At 44.7% G+C, this 22,352-nt stretch overlaps 2 protein-coding genes across 3 annotated transcripts; one reads left to right on the top strand and one right to left on the bottom strand.

The window, feature by feature from the left end:
- Positions 1 to 9,384: 9,384 nt before the first annotated feature.
- On the bottom strand, positions 9,385 to 14,042 carry TMEM231 (transmembrane protein 231). 2 transcript variants are annotated; one of them, XM_086469247.1, is made up of 8 exons: positions 13,901 to 14,042; positions 13,655 to 13,824; positions 12,494 to 12,622; positions 12,198 to 12,239; positions 11,044 to 11,187; positions 10,672 to 10,753; positions 10,430 to 10,535; positions 9,385 to 9,791 (listed from the first exon to the last, which is right to left on the bottom strand). In XM_086469247.1, the coding sequence occupies exons 1-8, from the start codon at positions 14,040 to 14,042 to the stop codon at positions 9,602 to 9,604; spliced, it is 1,005 nt and encodes a 334-aa protein (XP_086325373.1). In that variant the 3' UTR covers positions 9,385 to 9,601. The 2 variants fall into 2 exon arrangements, with proteins under 2 accessions (XP_086325373.1, XP_086325374.1); XM_086469248.1 differs by lacking the exon at positions 12,198 to 12,239.
- Positions 14,043 to 14,547: 505 nt separating this feature from the next.
- On the top strand, positions 14,548 to 21,449 carry GABARAPL2 (GABA type A receptor associated protein like 2). The gene is made up of 4 exons (XM_086469587.1): positions 14,548 to 14,625; positions 14,941 to 14,996; positions 18,659 to 18,831; positions 20,871 to 21,449. Exons 1-4 carry the CDS (start codon positions 14,592 to 14,594, stop codon positions 20,959 to 20,961), a joined length of 354 nt encoding a protein of 117 aa, XP_086325713.1. The 5' UTR covers positions 14,548 to 14,591; the 3' UTR covers positions 20,962 to 21,449.
- Positions 21,450 to 22,352: the final 903 nt, after the last annotated feature.

The following is a 22,352-nucleotide window of genomic DNA, read 5'->3' as shown; positions in this document are numbered from 1 at the left end:
AAGGGGACTGAAGAATGACAGGTGTAGTGTGGTCTATAAACTGATACCTTGGCACTGCACTAAACCATGAAATGTTAACTATGGAATTATTGGGCCGTTGGTGTAGCTCCAAAATCTCCCTACTGGGATCGCAACGAGTCCTGACTCTATATGGGACCAATGACTTTTTTTAGAGCGTCGCATTTTGTGTGCTAATTTGCCCACAATAATTCTTCAAGACAATATAGCAGAATACAGTAAGGTGCAAAAATCACACACAAGGGCAGTCAATGACTTCTGTAAAAGGAATACTGAAGCGACTATCACTCCTCCACCTGGAAGAGAGGCTCCTTGGACAGGGAAATCACAGCTGGCCCGGAGCGAGCAACTGCAAAAACACTCTCTCACAACTGCTCAAAACAGAGGAAATCGGAGAATTCAATTATGACCACTCATGACAAAACCTTTTTGTACACTGCATCATAAAAATGTGAAACTCTGCCTCAAAAATGCTGTGGCAGCAAGAGTATACAGGAGTTCAACAAATTATTATATCAACTGAAAGTAATTAATGGAAGAAGAGCTTCTCAAGGCCTGTTAAATGCAAAGATGACGCTACAGCCGGTGGCTTAGCAATTCCCTAAACTGTAGATGGCCCAAGGTACACCTGCCTGCATCTGGGAGGTATACTAGGAGAAATCACGCTTCCTCTATTATTTAACTTTTTCCCTAGCAAGCCGTCACTTGCCACTGTCAGGCACAAGAGCAGACAGATAAACTTTTGTTTTAACTCAGCATGGCCATTCTTCACAGATAAAATTTGCCCCATTCAAATACCGAATTTTCGCATATTATGGCGCCAGAAGCATCTACAAGTTTCTCTATGCTGTGAGGATTATCAGCAATCCATCAGCCTGTACTGATATTTTCCCCAAACAGAGGTGATGAAAGAATCCAAGCAGAAGTTGCTAGCTCAAGGAGTCTTCCTCAAATAGATTCTATGTCTGAAAGCCAAGCAGCCATAACCACCTCAAATCTTTTTCTTGTCTGCAAAATGTTAGCCATTTTCCGCACTGAGACTGCATTCTGCAGCTCCTCACAGTCTAACGCATTATGTAGCTTTTAGAGACCAAATGATGCTTTTTAAAGAATTAGTATGTTCCTACTCTCGCTATACAGAACCGCTGCTCCACTTTGATCAAGGTCACTCTGCAGAAATGTAAACGCTAATTGTTCTTTATACTTTATTGGTGAAGGGTGGGAGAGTGAGGAATAAAACCATGTAGATGCCAAACCAAAAGCCCGTTTTTTAAATTCACATCTGCCTTGATTGCCTCTTCGACCTCTCCTCGCTCTAATTCCCACCCAAGTACTGTTGCAGACAATACTGTGCCAACAAAAAAACAGCTAACATGAGTATTAGTCCATAATTTGTGTCTGAATTAGACTGCCCACCACAAGCACTGCAATTAATACGTAAAATTACCGTAGGTAAAGTATTTCCCTACTCTTCAGTATGATATAAACTGCAAGAAAAAGTGCAATACCAAAGGAAAGCACTAAGTAGATACCCGCTTTCAGTATTTAAGATTCACCTTCTATCCTTTGGGGAAAGTTGAGATGTTTCTAAGGAATATGCATGCACGGGGACACCACAAAGAAATAAGTAATTACACAACAAAATGCAGCATCTGTAAGAGTATTGTCTCAGGCAGTTTCAAGTGTATAAGGCCAAACAGACATCCAGTTCACTGCATTTTCTCTGTCAACAGTGCCTTTTATTTCTGCATTTATCACAATGGGGACGTGTAATTGTATTTGCATGTAAATACCCTTTTACCATTTGCAACTGCATTCTGCAGTTAGGGAGGTTTCAGCGCAGGTTAAGCTTACACTCCTTTAATATGCAACTTTATAACCCACCACGCTCTTACATTATTTTTGACAAATGTTAGCTGAGGCAGAAAGCAGCTCTTGAATACCCTAAAGAATCATCTTCTCATAAAGTTGCTGAATATATATGTACACACACGTACATGTATTTATAAACCTACTGAACAGATTAAGTGATATCATTACCTTAATCGTGAAGGACAGGACCCTGTGACACAGGCTGCTCCTCTGATCCTCTGCCTATCCCACCACAGGGTTCACCAGAGGGTGCTGTTAGGCACACTCACTCTTTCAGCACAGAAAGGCAATATGCCAAAACTTCATCAGTTACGAGGTGAAATCCTAGCCTGTGACTTGCTCTGCGTTGCCTCGCCTCTCTTTGTGCCATTGCCCTCCTCCTCCAGAGCCTGCAGCTCAGCAGCACTACCCGCCTACCCCAAGCTCCCCCCAGGAGAGCCAGAAAGGGCCTTCTTCCCACCTCCTCTCCTCCTCTTTTGCTTCACAGCAGTGCTTCTTTGTGGCTGCACCTGCCTGACCAGAGCAGGCCTGCTGACTAAAAACATGAGGGGAAAGGGAGAAGCACCAGAGGGGCCAGATGTCCTAGCATTATTGCCACTTCCACTGCCATGTCAGCGACAAAACCCTCGAGCAAGCACCTCCTCACTGACTCATGAAATCAGACCAGCCACAGGGAGCTGCAAGAGGCTGAAAAACAGGCCGTGAGGAACAACACATTGCAGCACAGAGCATCCAACACCTTTCGCATCTCTCAGCTGAGACATCCGAAGTATTGCAATACTTGGTGGTGTCACAATACGTGCTTTTGTACAGAATAAATACTGCTAAGCATAAATTATTTTAACAACGGTTACAATGTTATTCCTTTTCTGTGATGGCAGTATCGCTTCTTTTGTGATCAGGGAGAGCTCTGGCGAACAGCAGAATAATCAAAAGCATAATTCTAACAAATTCCTGAGGCAGAATCATCTCTCCACAAGCCAATGCAAGTGTTCTAAATGTGATCTGAAAAGCATCTGCACATATGGTTTAGCTGACAGTCCTGAATCAAGCTGTGTCACTGGGCTTGTCTGCTAACGGCTACTAATGGAAACAAGATCCTGGACTAGATGAACCCCGGGTCTGCCCCAGAATAACTACATATTATGCAAAGGAAATTAATTATACAAACTGGCCAACAGAGCAATGACTTTCTTCAGCGCTTAAACTGGCTCTGACAGAATGCTGAGCTGCAGGGCCACTAGCATGTGCCATTGCTTGCCAAGAGACTAGATACATTACAGAAAAGTTACCCAGTTTTACCAGACAGGGTGACAATACAATGAGCAGTAGTATTGATCCCAGAAAGCTTGTTTTCTGAACAGAGCACTTTTCAGACCCAGAATGGTAGAAAAGAAAGGAGGAGGAAAGAAATAAATTGTGCACTGGATGATCGTCTAGCTCTTGCTTTCAGGGACTTTTTGTTTGTCACGTAAGACAATGTTGGAATCGAGTAGTCAGATCTTTGCTGGTAGCACTGAAAGAAGCACAACTGCTCAGTAAACTTCCTTTCAGTACAGAATTCAATCTGGAGACATAGTAAATTAACAAAAAATAACTTCATTGCTTAAAAAAAAAAAAAAAAAGACCCTCCTATTACTCTGCTCGTTTTTCTTCTGTGATACTAAAAAGACTGTAGAAAGACAGAAAGAGAGTGCCTCACGTCAGAGCTGCAAAGAAACATGGGCTCTTTCTGAGCTTGAGACAAAAGGCTGGGATGAAAGACTCCCTCAGAAAAAACAGGTCTGGGTCTGTTGCAGGAAGACTGAAAAATCTGGCTGGAATAAAGCAAAACAACTGAGAGAAGAAATACAAGTACCTGGTCCCCTAAAAGGATGGAATTCCGAGCAACCAAATCTTAGCTGTCTTTGTCAAAGTCTTCCCCAGCCATTTTGTGTCTGAGAAAATTTCCAGCACACTTTCATTTAAAACAGTTTATGCAGCACTTTTAAAGCCAAAGTCATTACAAATTACACAGATATTACCTCAATTTCCACAAAATACAAAAATACACATTCAATTAATGTCCCAGATTGATCTCTTCCACCGAAAAGTGAATAGCTATATTATGTGCTCAACCTTTTGCTAGCCAAAAATGATTTTGCCCTGCATGCTTGTCATACACTAAACACTGACTTTTAGAGCAATCATATGAGCTGAATATAAGTATCATTCATGTACTTATAATTCACCAAAACCTCAGCACCTCAGTACTGACTATGAAAAGAATGATAATGGTAAATGTCATCATGCATTTTATAGAATTAATAAACGTTTGTGCACGGCATGACAAACAGAGTAAAGATCATCTGAAGGTCTACTATAACTTATGGAGAAGTTTACTCACTGTAAGACACCGCACCAACTGCAACCACCACCAGAACGGCTTCTATTAGCTAACACTAGAAACATAGTTTGCTGCTCAAAAAAGCAAAACACAGGAATGCAACAAAGCTGGCGCAAGAAAAATGCACAGCAATATTACTAGTTATTCTTGCTATAAATCACTCACCTGACAAAACGTCACGTTCCAGTGTTCTTCCACGGCTAGAAATGATACATCTTCACAAGGCAAAAGCTTACTGTATCACCAACAATATGCAGATCGGTCTTTGAATGGGGAAAGAAAAAGTTAGTTTGGAGGGTGCCTTCTATAACCACTGGTACTTCAAAAAGAGCTAAAGGTCTTTCCAATTACTGATCATTGCTAAATAGTTGAAAGAATTAATACGCCTGCTTAATTTTTTTACTACAGCAGTGAAACTGCAACAGAAATAATAAAAGCAGAATAAATGTACTGCAGACATTTTGAATTCTGACATTTTATTAGCATTTCAGCTGGTAGTGTTAATTTAGCTTTTGAAAACCGATTTCCTTTTATAATCTAGTGGAAATGAGATTGGAAGAGTCACTTCTATAATACAATGAAATATCAGAGATTTCATTATATGACCATAAAACTTATTTTTAAAAGAAGGTACTGGGTTGTTGGGGTTTTTTCTTTCTATTGTTTGGAGTTAGACAAAGCTGTCCAGCCCGAAGAAACGGTAGCGTCGAAGCACAGCCCTACAACACCTTTTTCTCCATGCAATACAACTGAAGATCACGAAGAGTTTTCGGCTACTAGAATTACTGGTGTTCAAGAAATGAGATCTGCTTAGCTGCAATTTTTGTTCGGAATTTTTACTACTTTGAAGGACGGCAAAACTGGGTTGACAAAGAGACGCCGGCAGCGACCGAAAGCCATCCGCTCACCTGAGATGCTGCCCGCCAGCCCCACAGCCCGAAGGCGCCGGGGCCGGTGTGCCCCGCCGAGCCCGCCGCTGCACCTAACAGCGACCAATTCTCCGGTCCAGTCTGCCGCCTTCACCTAGAAACAGCAGAAAAATGGGAAGGCATTTCCCGGAGTGACAGCGAAGCACCTGATTTCACCATCTAACTCGGCAAGCGAAACCACCACAACCCCAATCAGCCATGTTCTCTAGCCGGGGGGGTGGGGGGAGAAAAGACAAGAAAAAGGCTGATTTTCAACAGCTTTACCTCTGCCAACAAGCGACTACACCTCAAGCCACGCCCGGCCCCTCAAGCCACACCGGCACCGCGGCGCCCGCCGCACCGCGTGTTACCGCGACTTCACCAGCACGAGCGGGCCGGGTGGGACCGCTTAACGACACTCCCCGCGACATGGCGCGAGTGGGGATAAACGCCGTTGCCAGACACCGAAAACCAGGTCCGCTGTCGTCCGGCTCGCCGACCGGGACGACGAGCCCGGCGGGACACCCCCGGCCTGCCCGTACCTTCCCGCCGCCTCCCGGCACCGCCGCGGATCCGAGCCGCGCACCGAGACAATGAGCCGCTTTCAGACGTGGCCGAGGCGCCGCGGCAGCGGGAGGAGCCCCAGAAGCCGCCGATCCGCCCCGCACCCGGCGCATCCCCGGGCAAAGGCGCAGGCTGGCAGCGGCGGCCCGCCCCGCCCGGCCCCCGCCCGCCGCCAGCGGAGCGCCTCCTGCCAGCGCCGCGCAGGCTCGGACGCTGCACGGCGCGGGGGACGCCGCCCGACCCGCCGGGACCCGTCCGCCTCACCGTAGCCGTCCCGCTGCACCGCCCGGCGGCCTCTCTGCCGCGGCATCCCCAGCGCCTCAGGCCCGGCCGGCCCCGCCGCAGCCGCATCCCGCCCGCCTCGTCCGAGGAGAGCCGAGAGGCCCTACCCCCCCAAGCGGGCCGCTTGGCTAGACAGGAAACAGGCGTAGAGGTGGTTTCTTCCATCCTCGTATCACCCCTCAAAATACTCCTGAAGCACGGCCGTTACACGTCAACATGCCCACTTGTATTTACGCACAGTACTTTCAACCACCTACGTTTTCCTCTTACAGAAATCTGCTTAATCCTAACGTACCTCTGCATCCTTCCTCAATGACCAGCATTTAGATTGCTCTCTGGTCTATGTGCACACAAGAGATCCGTGTATTAGCATTGTGGTGGGTTCCAGCGGTATTTCTGTCTTTTTATTTTCTGTTGCCTAGCGAGCTAAAGGAAGAGTCCTTACAGAGAGCCTTCCAAGAAAGACTCCTCCTTCCTCACACTCCCTTAATACTAGTCACAGTGGATTCCCAGGTATATTTTTTTTCCTTGTACTTCAGTTTATTGCTACAGCCATAAAAAACTTACCTACTTTTTTTCTACTGCTCAGTTACTTACAGAAGTGGAATGCCTCTCCAAGCTTGAAAAAGGAGTCAGAACTATCAACCAAGAACTATGGTTAGTATAAAAGTGACCCAGGAAGTTACCACAGCAGAAGTATCACGAACGAGGTTTTTCCCCGCTGTAGTCATATCTGCCTTTACTGCTCCTCTTACATGGCATTCACTTATTAGTCCCAGTCATGAAATGCACCTCTTTCAGAAGAAATGGAGGGATTGCTTCACATCATACTAAACAGTTACATGCCACCTGCAAGCAATTAACTCTTTTTGATTTCTTCTTTTTCACTTAATTAGTTCTCCTTTTAAATCGCTATAGAGGATTTTTTCCAACTTTCTCCTTCTGAAGGAAAATGGAACACAAGGATATTTTTCTCTGTATTTCCTGGACCAGACCTATTCACCATTTCTTATCTCACGTGGATTCACTGAACCGTTGCTCTGAGCAGCATCATTTGTCATAACTTAACATGGAGGGATATAACAGGAGAGAAAAGTGAGCCAGGGAAAATGGAGTCTCCCAGTATTACTGTTGCTTTCTGGCACCATGCTCTTTCTTGTTTCAGTTGCTACCTTAAACGGGCTTCTGTTCAGCTTGGAGGACTGTTAACAAAAGCTCAAACCCCTAAAATGAGGTTCTATGGTCCCTCCAGAGATTCCTATCCCTTGCTTATGCCCACCCTAATGCTTGCGCAGGCACATACCAAATTCATTCAGAAAACTGACTTGTCTGAAAAAGTGAGTATATTTGGTAAAGATGTTCTTCATCACCATGAACTCCCAGAATTAACTCATGCAGCCACACTGCAAGGGGGAAGAGCTAGGACTACAGCAGATCAGATGTACATCAGCTCGAGAAACAAGCTCACAGACCCCTTCGTTCATCCCGTGTAGTGCCTAGAAACACTAAAAAGCAGTGGAAAGTTGCTTTGACTCTCTGCACTCTCATACAAAGCCAATTATCGGTAGTCCTAGGCTGCCAGGTACAGACTTCAAAGATCAAACTGCAGATCTGGAGTACTGTGTCCAGTTCTGGGGCCCCCAGTTCAAGAGGGACAGGGAACTACTGGAGAGTCCACCAGAAGGCTACTAAGATGGTGAGGGGGCTGGAGCATCTCTCCTACAAGGAAAGGCTGAGAGACCTGGGGCTCTTTAGCCCGGAGGAGACTCAGAGGGGACCTTATCAACACTTATAAATACCTAAAGGGTGGGGGTCAAGAGGATGGGGCCAGGCTCTTCTCAGTGGTGCCCAGTGACAAGACAAGGGGCAACGGGCACAAACTGGAGCACAGGAAGTTCTGCCTCAACATGAGGAAAACCTTCTTTACATTAAAGGGGACAGAGCACTGGAACAAGCTGCCCAGAGAGGTTGTGGAGTCTCCTTCCCTGGAGATATTCAAAACCCACCTGGATGGAGCCCTGGGTAACCTGCTCTAGGTGAACCTACTTCAGCAGGGGGGTTGGCCTAGATGATCTCCAGAGGTCACTTCCAATCCCAACCATTCTGTGATTCTGCGATTTCAAATCACAAGATACATATGTGTATACAGCAAATGCTCCTTGCAATAATTTACAATTCATAGGTAAGCCATAAGTTTCACAAGCACAAAAGTGGCAAGACATGGCTCCCACATTAATATTTCACTTGCATTGAAGAACAGGCTGGAGTCCATCCAGCACATAAAAATTGGGAGAAATGCAAGCTGCACAACTACAAAGCTTAAACAGAAGTTCAAAAAGAGGCCAACTGTTCTGAAAAGGAGAAAAGAAAAAGCAGTAGTCAGGTCTCCAAACTGCCAGGATGTTGAATTCTAGAGGATAATGGCCAAAAGATGGGGTACTGCTGTACAGGTTGCTCTTTCACATTTCATAGCTGCACCGTGTCTTAAGAGTTCAAGGGAACCAAAGACACTCAGAATTTTGTTAACTAGCATCTAGAATTGTTTTAGACTCTCTCCTGGCAAAACATTGCTTTGCTAGAGTTAAATCTTAAGTACAAAACTGAAAACATAATGGAAATTTTGTTGTTTTCTCCTTTAAGCTTGTCTGGCATAAAAGGTAAGCCCAGAAAGAGAAAATAAAATTAAATCTTCCTTACCACAATCACCCCCATCAAGAACGAGGGACTTAGTCTTTCAGTGCTTACCAGGTGATTATAATTGATTTAATTATTATCTAAGTTATCATTTAAGTTATGGAAGTAATTATTCACTTGCTTTGGAACTCTGAAGCCTCTCTGGTAGGTCTTTTATTGGTTTTCTTTAAATAAATACCAGGCTTCTCTGTGTTACTATTCCCAATTCACAATTAGTGGTCTACTGCTACAGTAATAATGCCAATAGTAAATGATTGTGCAAACCTTGCAGATGCCATCACCCACAACCCAGCTTCTCACATCAACCTTGAATTAATCCATCATCCAATTTAATAACTAAATCAGTGAGCATGTATAGCCACAGTTACAGAAGTGTGGCTCTAACCTTAACTGGTCCATACTTTTTTTCACATTCCTTATATTTTCTCCTTTCATCATGCACATGTCTGTACAAATAGCTCTTGATAGAACTCTAACTCAGCAGTGACTTAGTTTACAAGACAGTAAAAATGGCTTATGTCGTTACTGTTAGCATAATACTTTCGGTCTTCAAGATTCAGCAAAATTAAGATCATGCAGAAGCAGTCTCATTGCTTTCTACTGGTTTTTGAAGCGTGTTCTGGTTGGAAAAAAAAAAAACCACAACACACAACAAGATGGTTCTTTAACAGTAAAAAATACAAAAATTTTCAGTCCCAAAGCAGCATTCCCAGAGAAACAGATGAATGAACATGTATTTTAAAAAAGGAAGCATGAACAGAACATACTTGGAACATACTTACAAAGTTCTGATCTTCCAAATTAAAAAGTGTACAAAGAATAAAAGCAGGCATCTATTTTTGAACTGCATTTCTTTAAAGTGTTCTCAGGCATCTCCTCAAGACTGGTGCTGTTTGTAGGACAGTACTGGAGACACTGGTAGGACTGGTGATATTGGAGTTGTAGTCAACACCTGATTCTCGAACACAAACATTTTAATCCTACCAAACAGCCAAAGAAAGATAAGGAGAATGCTGACATACTGGATCCAGGCAAATTTAATAATTTCCCAAAACCCTGGCTGATATTTAAAGAAAGTCAAGGAGCGTTAATGAAGAAGCTTGTGATACTACCACTGCAATAACTAAACAAAGGCACTGGGAGATGGAAAGGTACAAAACTTGTTAGACATCAGTTTGTGTGGCAAATGCAAAGCCTTTGAGTCATGGAAACTCCCAAAAGCCTTTTACTATAGTATGTAACAAAAGCTGCAGAGAATGTCTGTCCTAGAAGACATTTAAACCAGTTCTGTGGAAAGTGCCCATTTCATCCCTGACTCATCAGCAAGAAGCTACTGGTAATACTCAGGCAGGTAAAGAAACCTTGTCAGAAATGTGCTCCACACAGATTCTTTCAAAGATTGGCTTGTTCTTGTCTGAGAAAAGGAGTAAAGAACATAATGAACAAAGAATTCTTTTACAGAAAAAAAAAAAAAATCTGAGGTCTGTCTGCGCTTGCAACAGATCCTGTGCCACATCCACTGTGGGGGTTATTATTTGGTGAGCTTACCTTGCATACAGATTTCTAACGGTTTGCTTAGGTCACAGAATACATTACCATGCTTTGCTAGTGGCATCCATGACCGATTGGGACATCAGGTGCTGCAGGAGCAAAGCAACACTTACTAAACAGTTATGTCACCGTTTATGCAGTTTTCAAAGGATATAAGATAACTTCCACTGGGTAACGAATAGTGGCGTTAATGATAAATGGCATATCTGTTGCTCTTCCAGTCATCCAAACAGGGTTGGGATCTGAAAATACTGTTGTCACTAAAATGGGGAAAGGAAACATCCAGGTTAAGAGATGTTAAGGTTCAGTCTTAATACAGAACTCAAATCCTCACAACATCTGCCAAGATGCTAACTACTGCTGTTCCATAATTCGCAGCTATACATTCAGGCTTACCATTTCTATCCCAATATGCTGCAATGATGTTTGTTAGATCATAGTCGCTTGCAAAAGGACTTGTGCCATTGACCACAGACACCTGTTACAACAAGGAGATACTTGCATTGTTTGTCCACTCTTCAAGAAAGTAATTCTACCATGTTTCTAATGCAAAGCAACCATGCCCTTGAAGGAATGCACACAAACATCAGACCGAACATCTTGGCAGAATGATCTCTTCCACTTCAGCCTAGCAAGAACACACCAATTCCAAAGTTCTAGAGTCCATTCTGTGCAGGAGTACAAATAATTAGAGTGTCACCTATGGTACCAGGAGGATGAAGGAGGGGAAAACTGATGAAGAAGGAAAAAAAAAAAAAGTTTCCTCACATTGTATCTGGTATCCAGTCCGCAATGGTTAAGTAATTGCCTCTGGTTCAATTTCAGGTCTCCATTCATATAGAGCTGAGACCCTGGCACAGGAGAAAAAAACTGAAGAAAAGCCATGCTCTGCATCACAAGTGTTGACATTCTCTGAAATGGTGAACACAAGAAAAGGAATTTAGCCAGGGGGAGCAGGGAGGACACACAACACCACCAGCACCTCACTTTTCTATCTCTTTGTATCTACAGGTTTGCTGCATGGATTTAATTTTTTTCTGACTCCCAAGTTTCAGATCATCACATTAGTCTAAACCAGGGAAGACCAAATAAGAAAAAAAAAAAAAAAGTTATTCATATTGAAGTGAACTACCTTAGTTGTTAGTTAACTAACTTTATAAACCAAACAGAGTTCCACAGGAAATTTAGTGAAGTCCGACAGTTTGTGGCTAATGACGAAAAGCAGCAAGAGGAGTAAACACATTAATTGGAGATGCATTTTAAAATACTCAGCAGTCAAAGCCAGCTAAGGATTCCTGCTCTGCAATAAGGACCAAACAAGGAAGTTCCTTAGCCCTCGTCAACCACTCAATCTGAAGGAAAATTTTCGTATGTACTGTAAAACAAAGGTGTTGTCAATATTGGAACCCTCTGTGATACTAATCACTGACCTAATACTTCATCACAAATTTAGGACTGTCAGGCCTTTACTCTGGGCCTCACAGGTTTAAGAACGTTTTCTAAACACACTATGCTTGCTAAGCTAGTCCATCTGCAATCAGCAATAGTCTCTTGGATAAAGCAAGCTTAATCTTCCTCGTAAAACAACTTCTTGTCTGTATGGCTGCATCCAGCACAGCTCTATACTACTGCTCCTTCCAAATGCACCCATGAGACATTTTCCTGTCTCCCTGTAACACCTTCTTCCCCTCTCCCAGTTACAAGATACAGGAGATCCTGGCAGATGATTTCCATTGCTGCAAGAGTTAAGTAAGCCAAATCTATGGAGTTTCACGCTGCTACAACAGCCTGCCCTTCCACCTCAGAAAACTAACTGGTTATGTCAAGACACAGCAATATGTAAGAATGTGCGTCATTCTGCCTACTACAAGACTTTCGGTTATTTCCTGATGCCACCCATGCTGATATCCACTGTTGTGCACCTCTGTCCTCTGCGCTTCACTACAGCCCAAGAGAATACACTGCTTAAAAAAAACCAAACCCTAACCAAACCCCAAAACAAAACAAAAAAATAATCTAACAAAACATATCAAATATGCAACAGAGCTAGACTAGGAATGAGCCGGCAGAGGAGGAGAAAATTAACAATTTGTTAGTAAAATAAATCTTTTAGACAGGAATTTCAAACGTGGAAATGTGCTTTCACATTTCACATAACCGCTACTGGAATATTATACTGGGTCGACATATCACAACAAACAAAATTAAAAATGCTCACGTAAAGCTGGTAGGAAAAGAGTAGAATCAGCTGAACACCAACTACATGCTCTGTAGGTTGTAGTGGAAGTTCCAACTTAAAATGCAACTGATCCACTTTGCCATCTTGATTTTTGTCTTCTTCTCTAGCCTAAAAGAGTCAGTAAGATTTTTTTTTAAAGACGGGAACTTGTGTTAGAAAGAAAAAACAAAAAGGTAAAACCCCAGGGGAGCTCCAAAACTGCACGATGCACATACCAAGGAAGCAAATAAACTGCATTGTTAGGAAAGCAACAAAAAGCCACTTTAATTTATAGGCACAGGAATAGAGACATTGTCTGTTACATAATGTCTCATATTCCCTCAGGTGGGGAAAGCTCATCAGACTCTTCAAGGTCTCCTCCGCCCTATGCCATTCCAACCATCTCCCCTGCATGCTACAAAGCATGACTCAGTGCTGGATCTTCTGTCACATCCTGTGCAAACGTGTGACTGATGGTCAGGCTTTTGCCCCTTGCCACTGCAGCCTGCCTCTTAATGGTCTCTGTATGCCAGTTCCTGGTTGTGAGCCAAGGATTGCTACACTTCTCCGACACAAATGTCCAGTGCTTCAGCTATTCGCAAACATAACAGGACTCAGAAGTAATGCAGAAAAATAACTGCCACTGTTGAATCACAGAAGGAACAATGGCTGCAGGGCAGAGATTATGTGCTTTAGAAAGCACATACCTGCTTTCAAAACCAGGGGCTACCCAACCCCCGCAAACTTCAGATCATGATAAGCCACACAGCAGGGGGACTACAACTAATTTGAGGAAGGTAAACTGATGTGTTCACCCAAACCACCAGCAGTGCTTTGGGATGGTTTAGCGGTGGACTTGGCAGTGTCACTTAACAGCTGGACTTGATCTGGCTGATCTTTTCCAACCTAAGTGATTCTAGGTTCTGCAACACTGAGAGGGAGTAAAACTGAACTGATTAGGGATCACTTGTTCCAAGCGAATTTCGCCGTGAGGCACGAGGTTACGCATGAAGCTGCTGCTACCTGAAGGCAGCAGAGGACGACAGGCCGCCTGCTCACAGGCGCCGCCAGCACTCCTGCCCCTGGCCCGCTGCCGTTCCCTGGCCCCACTCTCCAGCCCCGCTTCCCACCACCACTGCCGACCGCCCCCGGCAGGCCTACCGACAGGAGTGGGACTCGCAGCCGGTCCTCCTGGAGCCTGTTGAACGCTGGGAACGTGCTCCACGCCAAAAAGCTGCCCGGGCCGGGCCCGGTGGTGGCCACGAAGAGCACCTCGTACCGGAACCGCACAGTGGGCTGCTCCCGGTACGCGCTCTGCTTCAGCCAGAAACCTGCGGGCAGAGACAGCGCAAGGCCTCAGGACGGCGTCGCGCCGGGCCGGGCCGCGCGGGGCCGAGCAGCGCTCACCGTGGCTCCGGTAAGCCACCAGCAGCGGCGGCACGTAGGTGAGCACCGTGATGAGCAGCAGCGCCAGCGCCGCGGCGGAGCAGAGCCCGGCCCGGTAGCGCGTGCGGAGCGCGGGATGCGAGAACAGCTCCACACCCGCCATCGCCAGCCGGCCGCCCGCCCCAGCGGTCGCCCGCACCGTGGCAACGGCCGGCCGCCAGACGGACGGGACGCCGCGCCTATCAGCACGTCAGGACGCCGAGGGGGGGGGGGGGGGGGGGAGGACGACACGAGCGCGCCAGCCAATGAGCGTGCCGCCCTGCATCCCGGGACCGACGACGGCGGCGAGGCGGGAGAGCGCCCGAGAACGGCAGCGGGACGGAGGCGGGGGCACCTGCCGCGGCGGCGGAGCCCACGATGCGGCTTCGAGCGACCCGGGAACGCCTCGGGCGAGGCGGCCACGTGGCCTTGCACCCTTCGGGTGACTGCATGCCCGGATGTTACAGCCCCGCCTCGCGATGCCGCGGCCGGAAGCGCTGCATTTCGGGTGGTTGCTAGGGAACTGGCGAGCCGGAAGTCCCGCCTGCCGAGCCGTGGCTGTTGTTGTTGACAGGGACCGTGACAGCGACAGGCCCGGCCGCCCGGCACGAGCCCTCGCCCGCCCGCACACGGGCCCCGCCGCCGCTGGCTCTGCTTCCCGCCGGCCCGCACCATGAAGTGGATGTTCAAGGAGGACCACGCGCTGGGTAAGGGTGGGCCCGGGCTAGGCGCTGCCCGCCGCGGCCCCGCCGCCGCCCTCCGTCTCCTGTGTCGCCATCTGTCCCGGGGCCTCCCGACTCTGTGTGCCCCGGTCGGCGTCCCGAGGCGGTCGTCTTGTCTCTGGGCCGAAGGGTGGCGCGATGCCCGGGGACGGCCTCCCTGAACAGCTGGAGACCCCCTCGGAGGGGGGCAGGACGGTCGCGGTACCCGCAGGCTCCCGTCCCTGCGGGCGCTGCCCTCTCTGCCCAGGACACTGGCGGTACTAATACTATGCGATGACTAATTGCGAGTTTTGTTCACAGAGCACAGATGTGTCGAGTCGGCAAAAATCCGAGCCAAATACCCTGACCGTGTCCCGGTGAGTAACCAAGCCAGCTTCATCTGAGTACTTAGAGGCAAAGGTGGATAAGCTGTTTCCATCCTGCCCTCTCTTTGATCAGAGCCTACTAAGTAAATTCATCTTCCCTTTTGTGTCCTTGGGTATTTTAAAGAGGCCCCAAATACATCTAACTAATCCGACATTCCCTCCTCTGCCAGAGTCCGTGTTGACAAGTAAGGAAGAGTGACTTTCTGAACACTTTCCAGGCATGTTTTTGGTTCATCAGTGTCCTTGTTTCTTCTAATGGCAATTATGTCCCAGTAAATACCTTCAGTGTCTTGAGGATTCATTCTGTGCCTCATCCCAAGAAAGATCATAAATTCATTAAACCTTGACAGTCTTCCATCATGACTATATGAGGAAGGTGATTTTTCCCTTATGTATTCCATGCCTATAACCACTCTTATAGTGAAGCTCCCCATGCAAAGCCTGTTGTTTGAAGAGCCAGTGCAACTGGTGACCCCCTCTTTTCTGCATTAATACCTGCCTATCTGCTAAGTAGTGAATGACCTTTCTTCTTCACTTGACAATCATCTCTTTTATCATGTTCCAGTCAGTGAAATGACCAAGCTTCATGTCCTTATGTAACAGCTGGCAACATGTACACAATCTCAACTTACCTGCTCGAGAGTAAAATTTCCCATATCCCATATAACCACATGCCAGTTAATGACACTCCTGTCTGACTTCTTGGTCTGTTAGGCAGCACAGCCCAGAGAAGAACCTCTAATCCTATTGACTTTCTCTGCTGCTGAGTTGCACCTAGTCACAGCATCTTCTCCAGCTGCAGTGTGGCAAGCTGATCTGATCCTGGCCATTGTCTGCTTGGCTAACTACCCTCTCATATTTAGACTGTAGGATGCTAATGACCATACAGCTCCACAGATACCCATTTGTCCATTTCAAGAATATCTTTCATAACCCTAGGGGAAAAAGAGACACTGAAACTCTTAGTGTGAGTCAGAATCACATGATGCTGTATCAAGAATGGACAGCAAGGTGTGGATGCACACAGGAATTAAATCTCAGATTTCAGGGTGATGCTTTGTCTGGGTTGATAGATGTGTCCTGCTTGATGATTCAGCTTGAGCCACGTACCTTTCACAAAATAGTTGGTATCAAATACATTTTTTGGCATTTAATAGTCAAAAATGTTTTTCAGGCTTAATGTATGTTTCCTGCTTTCCTGGTTACAGCCTGCATCCACAGTGACATAGCTCAAAGTGACTTCAGCTCTCAGCTGCTGTATCTACCTAGATTTAGAGATGTTTCAGTGGTTCAAACCTATTAAGATAATAGATGAACAGTCTGCCGCTGTCCTAGGCTAGACCTTTTAGGAATAAAATGGGAGGTGGAAGAAATTTCTGCTTGCTAAGCACTGCGATTTTGAATTTGCCTGGGGAATCAAGTTGTCTAAGGGTCAAAGGTATCTATTAAGTTTTACTAGAAGCAGTTTACCAACAGCCTGGACTTCCAGTTATGACAGTTTCTGCAATATGAAGCTAAAATACCTAGTGTGTTATTGTAATATTTAAAAAAAAAATAATAAAAAAAAGGATGAGTTGTTAAGGCTTCAGTAGACCTGACAGGTCCTCTTTACAGTTCCCTCATACTAAATTGCAAGGGGCAGCTGCTATGCCCTCTTTCTGTTTCTGTTGGCATAGCTGAAGAAATTATAAGGAAAATGCTCTCCAAATCATAAGACAGCATATTTTGTAAATTTACTTGAGCATTACTTGTATGCTGTAGCAACGGGGAATGCAGAGCTAAGGAATGGAGACACTGGAACCTCTTGTAAGCCTTATTTCCCCACGTGCTGCATTTTTCCTTCAGGAACAAGGCTGCGTGAAGCAGTAGGTGTTGGGTCCTTTCCGCAAGTAATGCTTAATTCTCCTTCCTCCTGTACCTGTTGCTTTTTGTTTCTTTGTGGCCATCTTGCCATCTTTTCCTTCCTGTAGTCAATTTCTAATTTCTTAACATATGAAGTAGGATACTCTCATGTCAGTTCGGCATAATACAAAGCACAGAATAGCATCACCGAGTCATACGTTGACAACAGTAACATGCCTTAGAATGCAGTTATATTCAGAATAACATGTTAACAAAAAAATTTCTGGTTTCCAGTGTTAGACAGTTGGACTAGATGATTGTTGTAGGTCCCTTGCAACTGAACTATTCTGTTCTAGTCTACTTTCTTTTTCTGTTGTGATAGTGCTAAAACCAAAATAAGCAGTGTCTGTACAAAGGCAATGCACTTCTTCAGATCACCTGCCATTGCTCAGGTACCAGTACTCCAGTCCAGTTGAATTTTTCATGACTGCACTCCAGCTGAATGGTGCAAGGAAGGCATATGGTTAAATGGATTCCTCAGTTTGTTACTATAAATTGGAGTAAGTGAGAAGACCTAAGTCCTGGACTCCTTCGTTCAATCACCAGTTAGCTTAAGGGAAGTAGTGCAGACAAGCCACTCCTAAACCTTAAGTTTTCAAGCTGCTTGTGCTTTGAATGTCTCAGTAGATGCCCGTTCCTCTCTTGCTCCTGTCCCTCAAGCTTTTGTCACAGAATATGGTATTTTTGAAACTTCCGAACATTTTTAAAGTTAGCCATATTTAAACACAATGGGACATTACTGTTCTGATATGAATAAATCACAGAATCGCAGAACAGTTGAGGTGGGAAGGGATCTCTCGTAGGTCATCTGGTCCAACCCCTCCCTGCTCAAGCAGGGCCACCTCCAGCCAGCTGCCCAGGACCATGTTCAGATGACTTCTGAGTATCCCCAGGTGGGAGACTCCATAACCTCTCTGGGCAACTTGTGCCTGTGCTTTGTCACCCACATAGTGTAAAGTGTTTCCTGATGTTCAGAGGGAACCTCTTTTGCTTCAGTTTGTGCCCACTGCCTCTTGTCCTGTCACTGGGCACCACTGAAAGCAGCCTGGCTCCATTGTCTTTGCACCCTCCCTTCAGGTATTTATATGCACTGGTAAGATGCCCCTGAGCCTTCTCTTTAGTCTGAACAGTCCCAGCTCTCCCAGCCTTTCCTCGTATGAGGGATGCTCCAATCCCTTAAATGTCTTTGAGGCCCTTTGTTGGAATCTCTCCAGCATGTCCATGTCTCCCTTGTACCAAGGAGCCCTGAACTGGACACAGCACACCAGGTGTGGCCCCACCAGTGCCAGTACAAGGGAAGGATCACCTTGCTGGACCTGCTGGCAGTACTTTGCCTAATGTAGCCCAGGATGCCACTAGCTGCCTTTGCTGTCAGGGCACACTGCTGCCTCATGTTCAACTTGGTGTCCACACTGCAGTAATTTCATAGCAGTGTACAGAAAGTTGAAAAATGGTATACTTTCCTGTCACAGGTTTCTTTTAGGCATATCGCATCTTTTTACCCCACAGCTGTCAACCTCGGGCATAGGAAGCCTTGAGACATTGTGTATATGAATGCAGGTTTCAGTACAGTTTTAAAATCAGGTTTTACAGTGCTGAGCCAGTCCTACCTCTCATTTGGTTGTGGTCAAGAACATTTTTTGTTCCTCCCCTCTGCTTGCTGTTGTAAGCCTGTACCAGCAAGCGACTTACCAAAGCTGTCTGTTGATACCAATCCTGAAAAGCCTGACCTTCACCCTTGTGCTTTACAGGTCATAGTGGAGAAGGTCTCAGGATCTCAGATCGTTGATATTGACAAGAGGAAGTACCTAGTTCCATCTGACATCACCGTGGCCCAGTTCATGTGGATCATCAGGAAGAGGATTCAACTGCCATCTGAGAAAGCAATATTCCTCTTTGTAGACAAGACTGTCCCACAATCCAGGTGAGAGGCTAGTCACTTAGTATTCAGAACCATTTCAGCAAGATTGTGTGTATCAGAAGGACAGTAACTCCCCTCTTCGGGGCTTATTTGGTGATTTTAGGAGGTATCTGGTTACATCTTAATCTCACCGTGATAGGGTTTTTTCTCATGAGTTTGATAAACATCTTATTTCTTGAGCTAGGCTGAAAGGAAAGGTGACTCAAAAATATATTATGATTTACTTCCATGGCAAGAGGGTGAGCTCTGGAGTTGTTGTGATATCTTGATTGAGTGCAAGAACATTCACATCATCAACACTAAAAATAATAATAATTTTCAATTTAACAAAAAAGTTGCATGTTAAATACTCGAAAGAAAACGCTATACGTTATTCTGAAAAAACATTAACCTCTCAGCTCACAAAGAAATTATAACGTTACAGACTAGATGCTGTTACTTGTTTTAAAAATTGCTTATGTTCTTCTATAAGCACAAAATTACTATAAAAAGGTTTTTCACATTGCTTTTATATAGGAGTAAGTTTCATTGCTCTCCGCTACATGCAGAATAACATAGCACAAGCATCTACTACAACTGCTTTCTATATGAGATGCTTTAATAGTATTTGAGGAAATAGTACGTCATGATGTTATGTGGCTTAGATAAAACATTATTCTTATTAATCCTTAGCTGTCTAACAGTAACAGTCCCTCCAGGTAATCTGCCCAGACTCGGTTAGGAATATTTTTATTTACTTTGTGATACACAGTAGGGACCTGTGAGAACCATCTTTTTCTGCTTGCTTTCTTCCAAGTGTATTAGGAATGCCTATATGTCATCCAGGAAAAAAAAAAGAAGGCACATTGTCTCATCTCACATAGTCACGATGAGGCATCACATCTCTGCTGGAAAAACACGGCCTTTAACATTCAGTATTAATGCAAAAATGGTAACTTCTTAACAGATAAACAAAAATCTAATCTGTTAATGGCTCTGCTCCTCTCATAGGCTGAGTTTATTACATAGACCAGTAACTCTTGACATCCTTCTCTCCTCATCCAGAAGTTTATCTACTACTCACCAATACCCTTCCATTTCAAGTACTGCCTGCAGCTCTTTCCAGCTCCTTCCTTGGGTAAAAAGCCACGATTGTTTTCCCTATCACTCACATTCAGTCTGCATCTTTCAGTTCACTAGCCTTTTCTCAGCCTTGGGAATTCAGAGAAAGGTGAGATGAGGAGGCATTGTTTGTGCAACTAGCTAATGTCAACTGCCTGTTTTATCTGCAGATAGATCTTTGGAGCAGTTGTACTGGCCATGTAATCGCTTGGGTTTCTTTTTGTTTTCATGCCCTGAAGACCACTACTGCTTAGACTGTGATGGGCCACATGCCTATTCAGCTTAAGAAAATTTTAATTTCATCAAACGTTCAAAACCTTATCCACTCAAAAAGCACTAGTTTCTGGCTTACTTATAACTTATTTCCCACGCATTTTGGTACTAGCACTATTTTAAGTCACCTCTTTTTAACAATATAGAAAACAAAGCTTTTACTCCCCAAAACAACCTGGGCCTCAGAGAAACAGTCCAAAAAGCACAAGTTTGATAGACTTGAGACCAGCTGAACATTCACAACTACACCACATGGAGGGAAAAATGAGGTTGCTCACAGAAGCAGCAAGACATTAATGCAGCTGCATTAAAGAAAGGTGCTAGCCTATCAGGCTATTGATCCTGGAATTAGCCATGGTATCAATAATGGATGTTTCAGAACCTGAAATTGGTCGCATTCCTTGACTAATTTCCAATAAAATAAGGAATCATTCTGACAAACAAATTTGTGAAGAAGTAACATAAAAACCTAGACATTCTGCAGGAACCCAGGATAATTTTGCTAACTCAGGAGTCAACTGCTTTTCATAGATTCTCGGTTTTGTATTTTAATTTACCCAGACTTAGAAGTGTTAGCTTTTATTAATCCTTGTTAATGTGAGGTTCTAACTGTTACCATTTGCAACTGTCATGATCCAAGAAAATTGTTTCTGTTTTTCCCCTTTAAGCTTAACTATGGGACAACTTTATGAGAAGGAAAAGGATGAGGATGGATTCTTGTATGTTGCCTACAGTGGAGAGAACACATTCGGTTTCTGAATGGTGGGTCTTGGCTACCATACCATCCTGCTGTGTATCTTGTAAATAGCTGATCATTTTCTGTTCTGACATCCACAGAAGTTCCTCCTATATACATGTATTTGTAACTGGATTTATTTCTTAATATATTGATAGGTCTTGTTTTATTAGACTGTTAAATTATAAAAAAAAAAAAAGAGTTGTTGTTTTTTGTGCATTTCTTTTCTCATGGCTATGAATTCCCAGAGCCTCACTCCTTTGGGGGATACATATGACACCGACTAAATAATACAGCAAAGTAGTTGGGCTACTAAAACATGAAAGGAATACACATTTATTCTGTTTTGAGGTGTTAGTTTAAGAAAAATAAAAACATTAAAATAGTATTGGGAACACTGGATTTGCTAGCTTATCCTAAGCAGGAGCAAAATGCTGATCATGTTCAATTGAGCTAATATGTTCCTCTTTCTCAATTAACAAACAAGTACAATAAAAATTCCTGTCACAAACAGGCAGTGCTGTCATTTCTTTACCTTAATTTTGGGCAGAAAATTATACATCGTGTTTACTAGACACTATACAGCTACTTACATTATTTACTAGACACTGTACAGCTTCTCAACCTTCAGGATGTGGATAAGACAAGAAACAAGGAGCTATGTGTAGGTTCCAAAACCAATAGCTTCAGAGCTAATAGAGCTCATCGGGAGAAGAGCTATGCCTGCCCACAGGCCATCAATGGTAAGTACCACGGGCTTTGGAAAGCTGGACCTAGGTGACAAAAGCATAGCATGTAAGGAAAGGGCACCTAGGAGAAGGAATGATACAAACAGGAGACCAGAGAGCTGGAGAACTGGAAGGTCTAATTTGTACATGAGTTGCTGCAGAGAGAGAAACAATTGGTAAGCCATTCAGATTAAACAGTTGCATGAGCAGCTGAAAAAAAAAAAAAAAAAAAGAGCGCGCACTAGTTGTGTTACAGGTAGTTATACAAATATGCATGTCCTTTCAAGTAAACATGGTGTAAATGTTGTAGGACATTACAGAACCAAGTATGTGAAAGAACAACTTTACCATACAGCTGAGCAGTGCGGTTGACACACCTGAAAGATGGGATGCCATTCAGAGGAACCTGGACAAGCTTGAGAAGTGGGCCCGTGTGAACCTCATGAGGTTCAACAAGGCCAAGTGCAACGTCCTGCATCCGGGTCGGGGCAACCCCCAGTATCAATACAGGCTGGGGGATGACAGTCCCTGGGGAGAAGGACTTGGGGTGCTGTTGGGTGAAAAGCTGAACGTGACCCAGCGATGAGCGCTCGCAGCCCAAAAGGCCAATGGCCTCCTGGGCTGCACTGAAGGAAGCGTGGCCGGCAGGTCGGGGGAGGGGATCCTGCCCCTCTGCTCCGCTCTGG

This window comes from Leptosomus discolor, chromosome 8 (assembly GCF_034619465.1).
Source record: "Leptosomus discolor isolate bLepDis1 chromosome 8, bLepDis1.hap2, whole genome shotgun sequence".
Taxonomy (NCBI): domain Eukaryota; kingdom Metazoa; phylum Chordata; class Aves; order Leptosomiformes; family Leptosomidae; genus Leptosomus; species Leptosomus discolor.
This window is presented reverse-complemented; position numbering and strand designations above follow the sequence as displayed.

Excerpts from the sequence above, each read along its gene's own strand:
- TMEM231 (XM_086469247.1), bottom strand. The coding sequence starts at position 14,042 with ATGGCGGGTGTGGAGCTGTTCTCGCATCCCGCGCTCCGCACGCGCTAC. Across the intron at positions 13,825-13,900 it reads GGTGGCTTACCGGAGCCACG|GTTTCTGGCTGAAGCAGAGC; the intron begins GTGAGCGCTGCT and ends CTCTGCCCGCAG. Across the intron at positions 11,188-12,197 it reads GTGAAGCGCAGAGGACAGAG|AGAATGTCAACACTTGTGAT; the intron begins GTGCACAACAGT and ends TCACCATTTCAG.
- GABARAPL2 (XM_086469587.1), top strand. The coding sequence starts at position 14,592 with ATGAAGTGGATGTTCAAGGAGGACCACGCGCTGG. Across the intron at positions 14,997-18,658 it reads AATACCCTGACCGTGTCCCG|GTCATAGTGGAGAAGGTCTC; the intron begins GTGAGTAACCAA and ends TGTGCTTTACAG. Across the intron at positions 18,832-20,870 it reads AAGACTGTCCCACAATCCAG|CTTAACTATGGGACAACTTT; the intron begins GTGAGAGGCTAG and ends TTCCCCTTTAAG.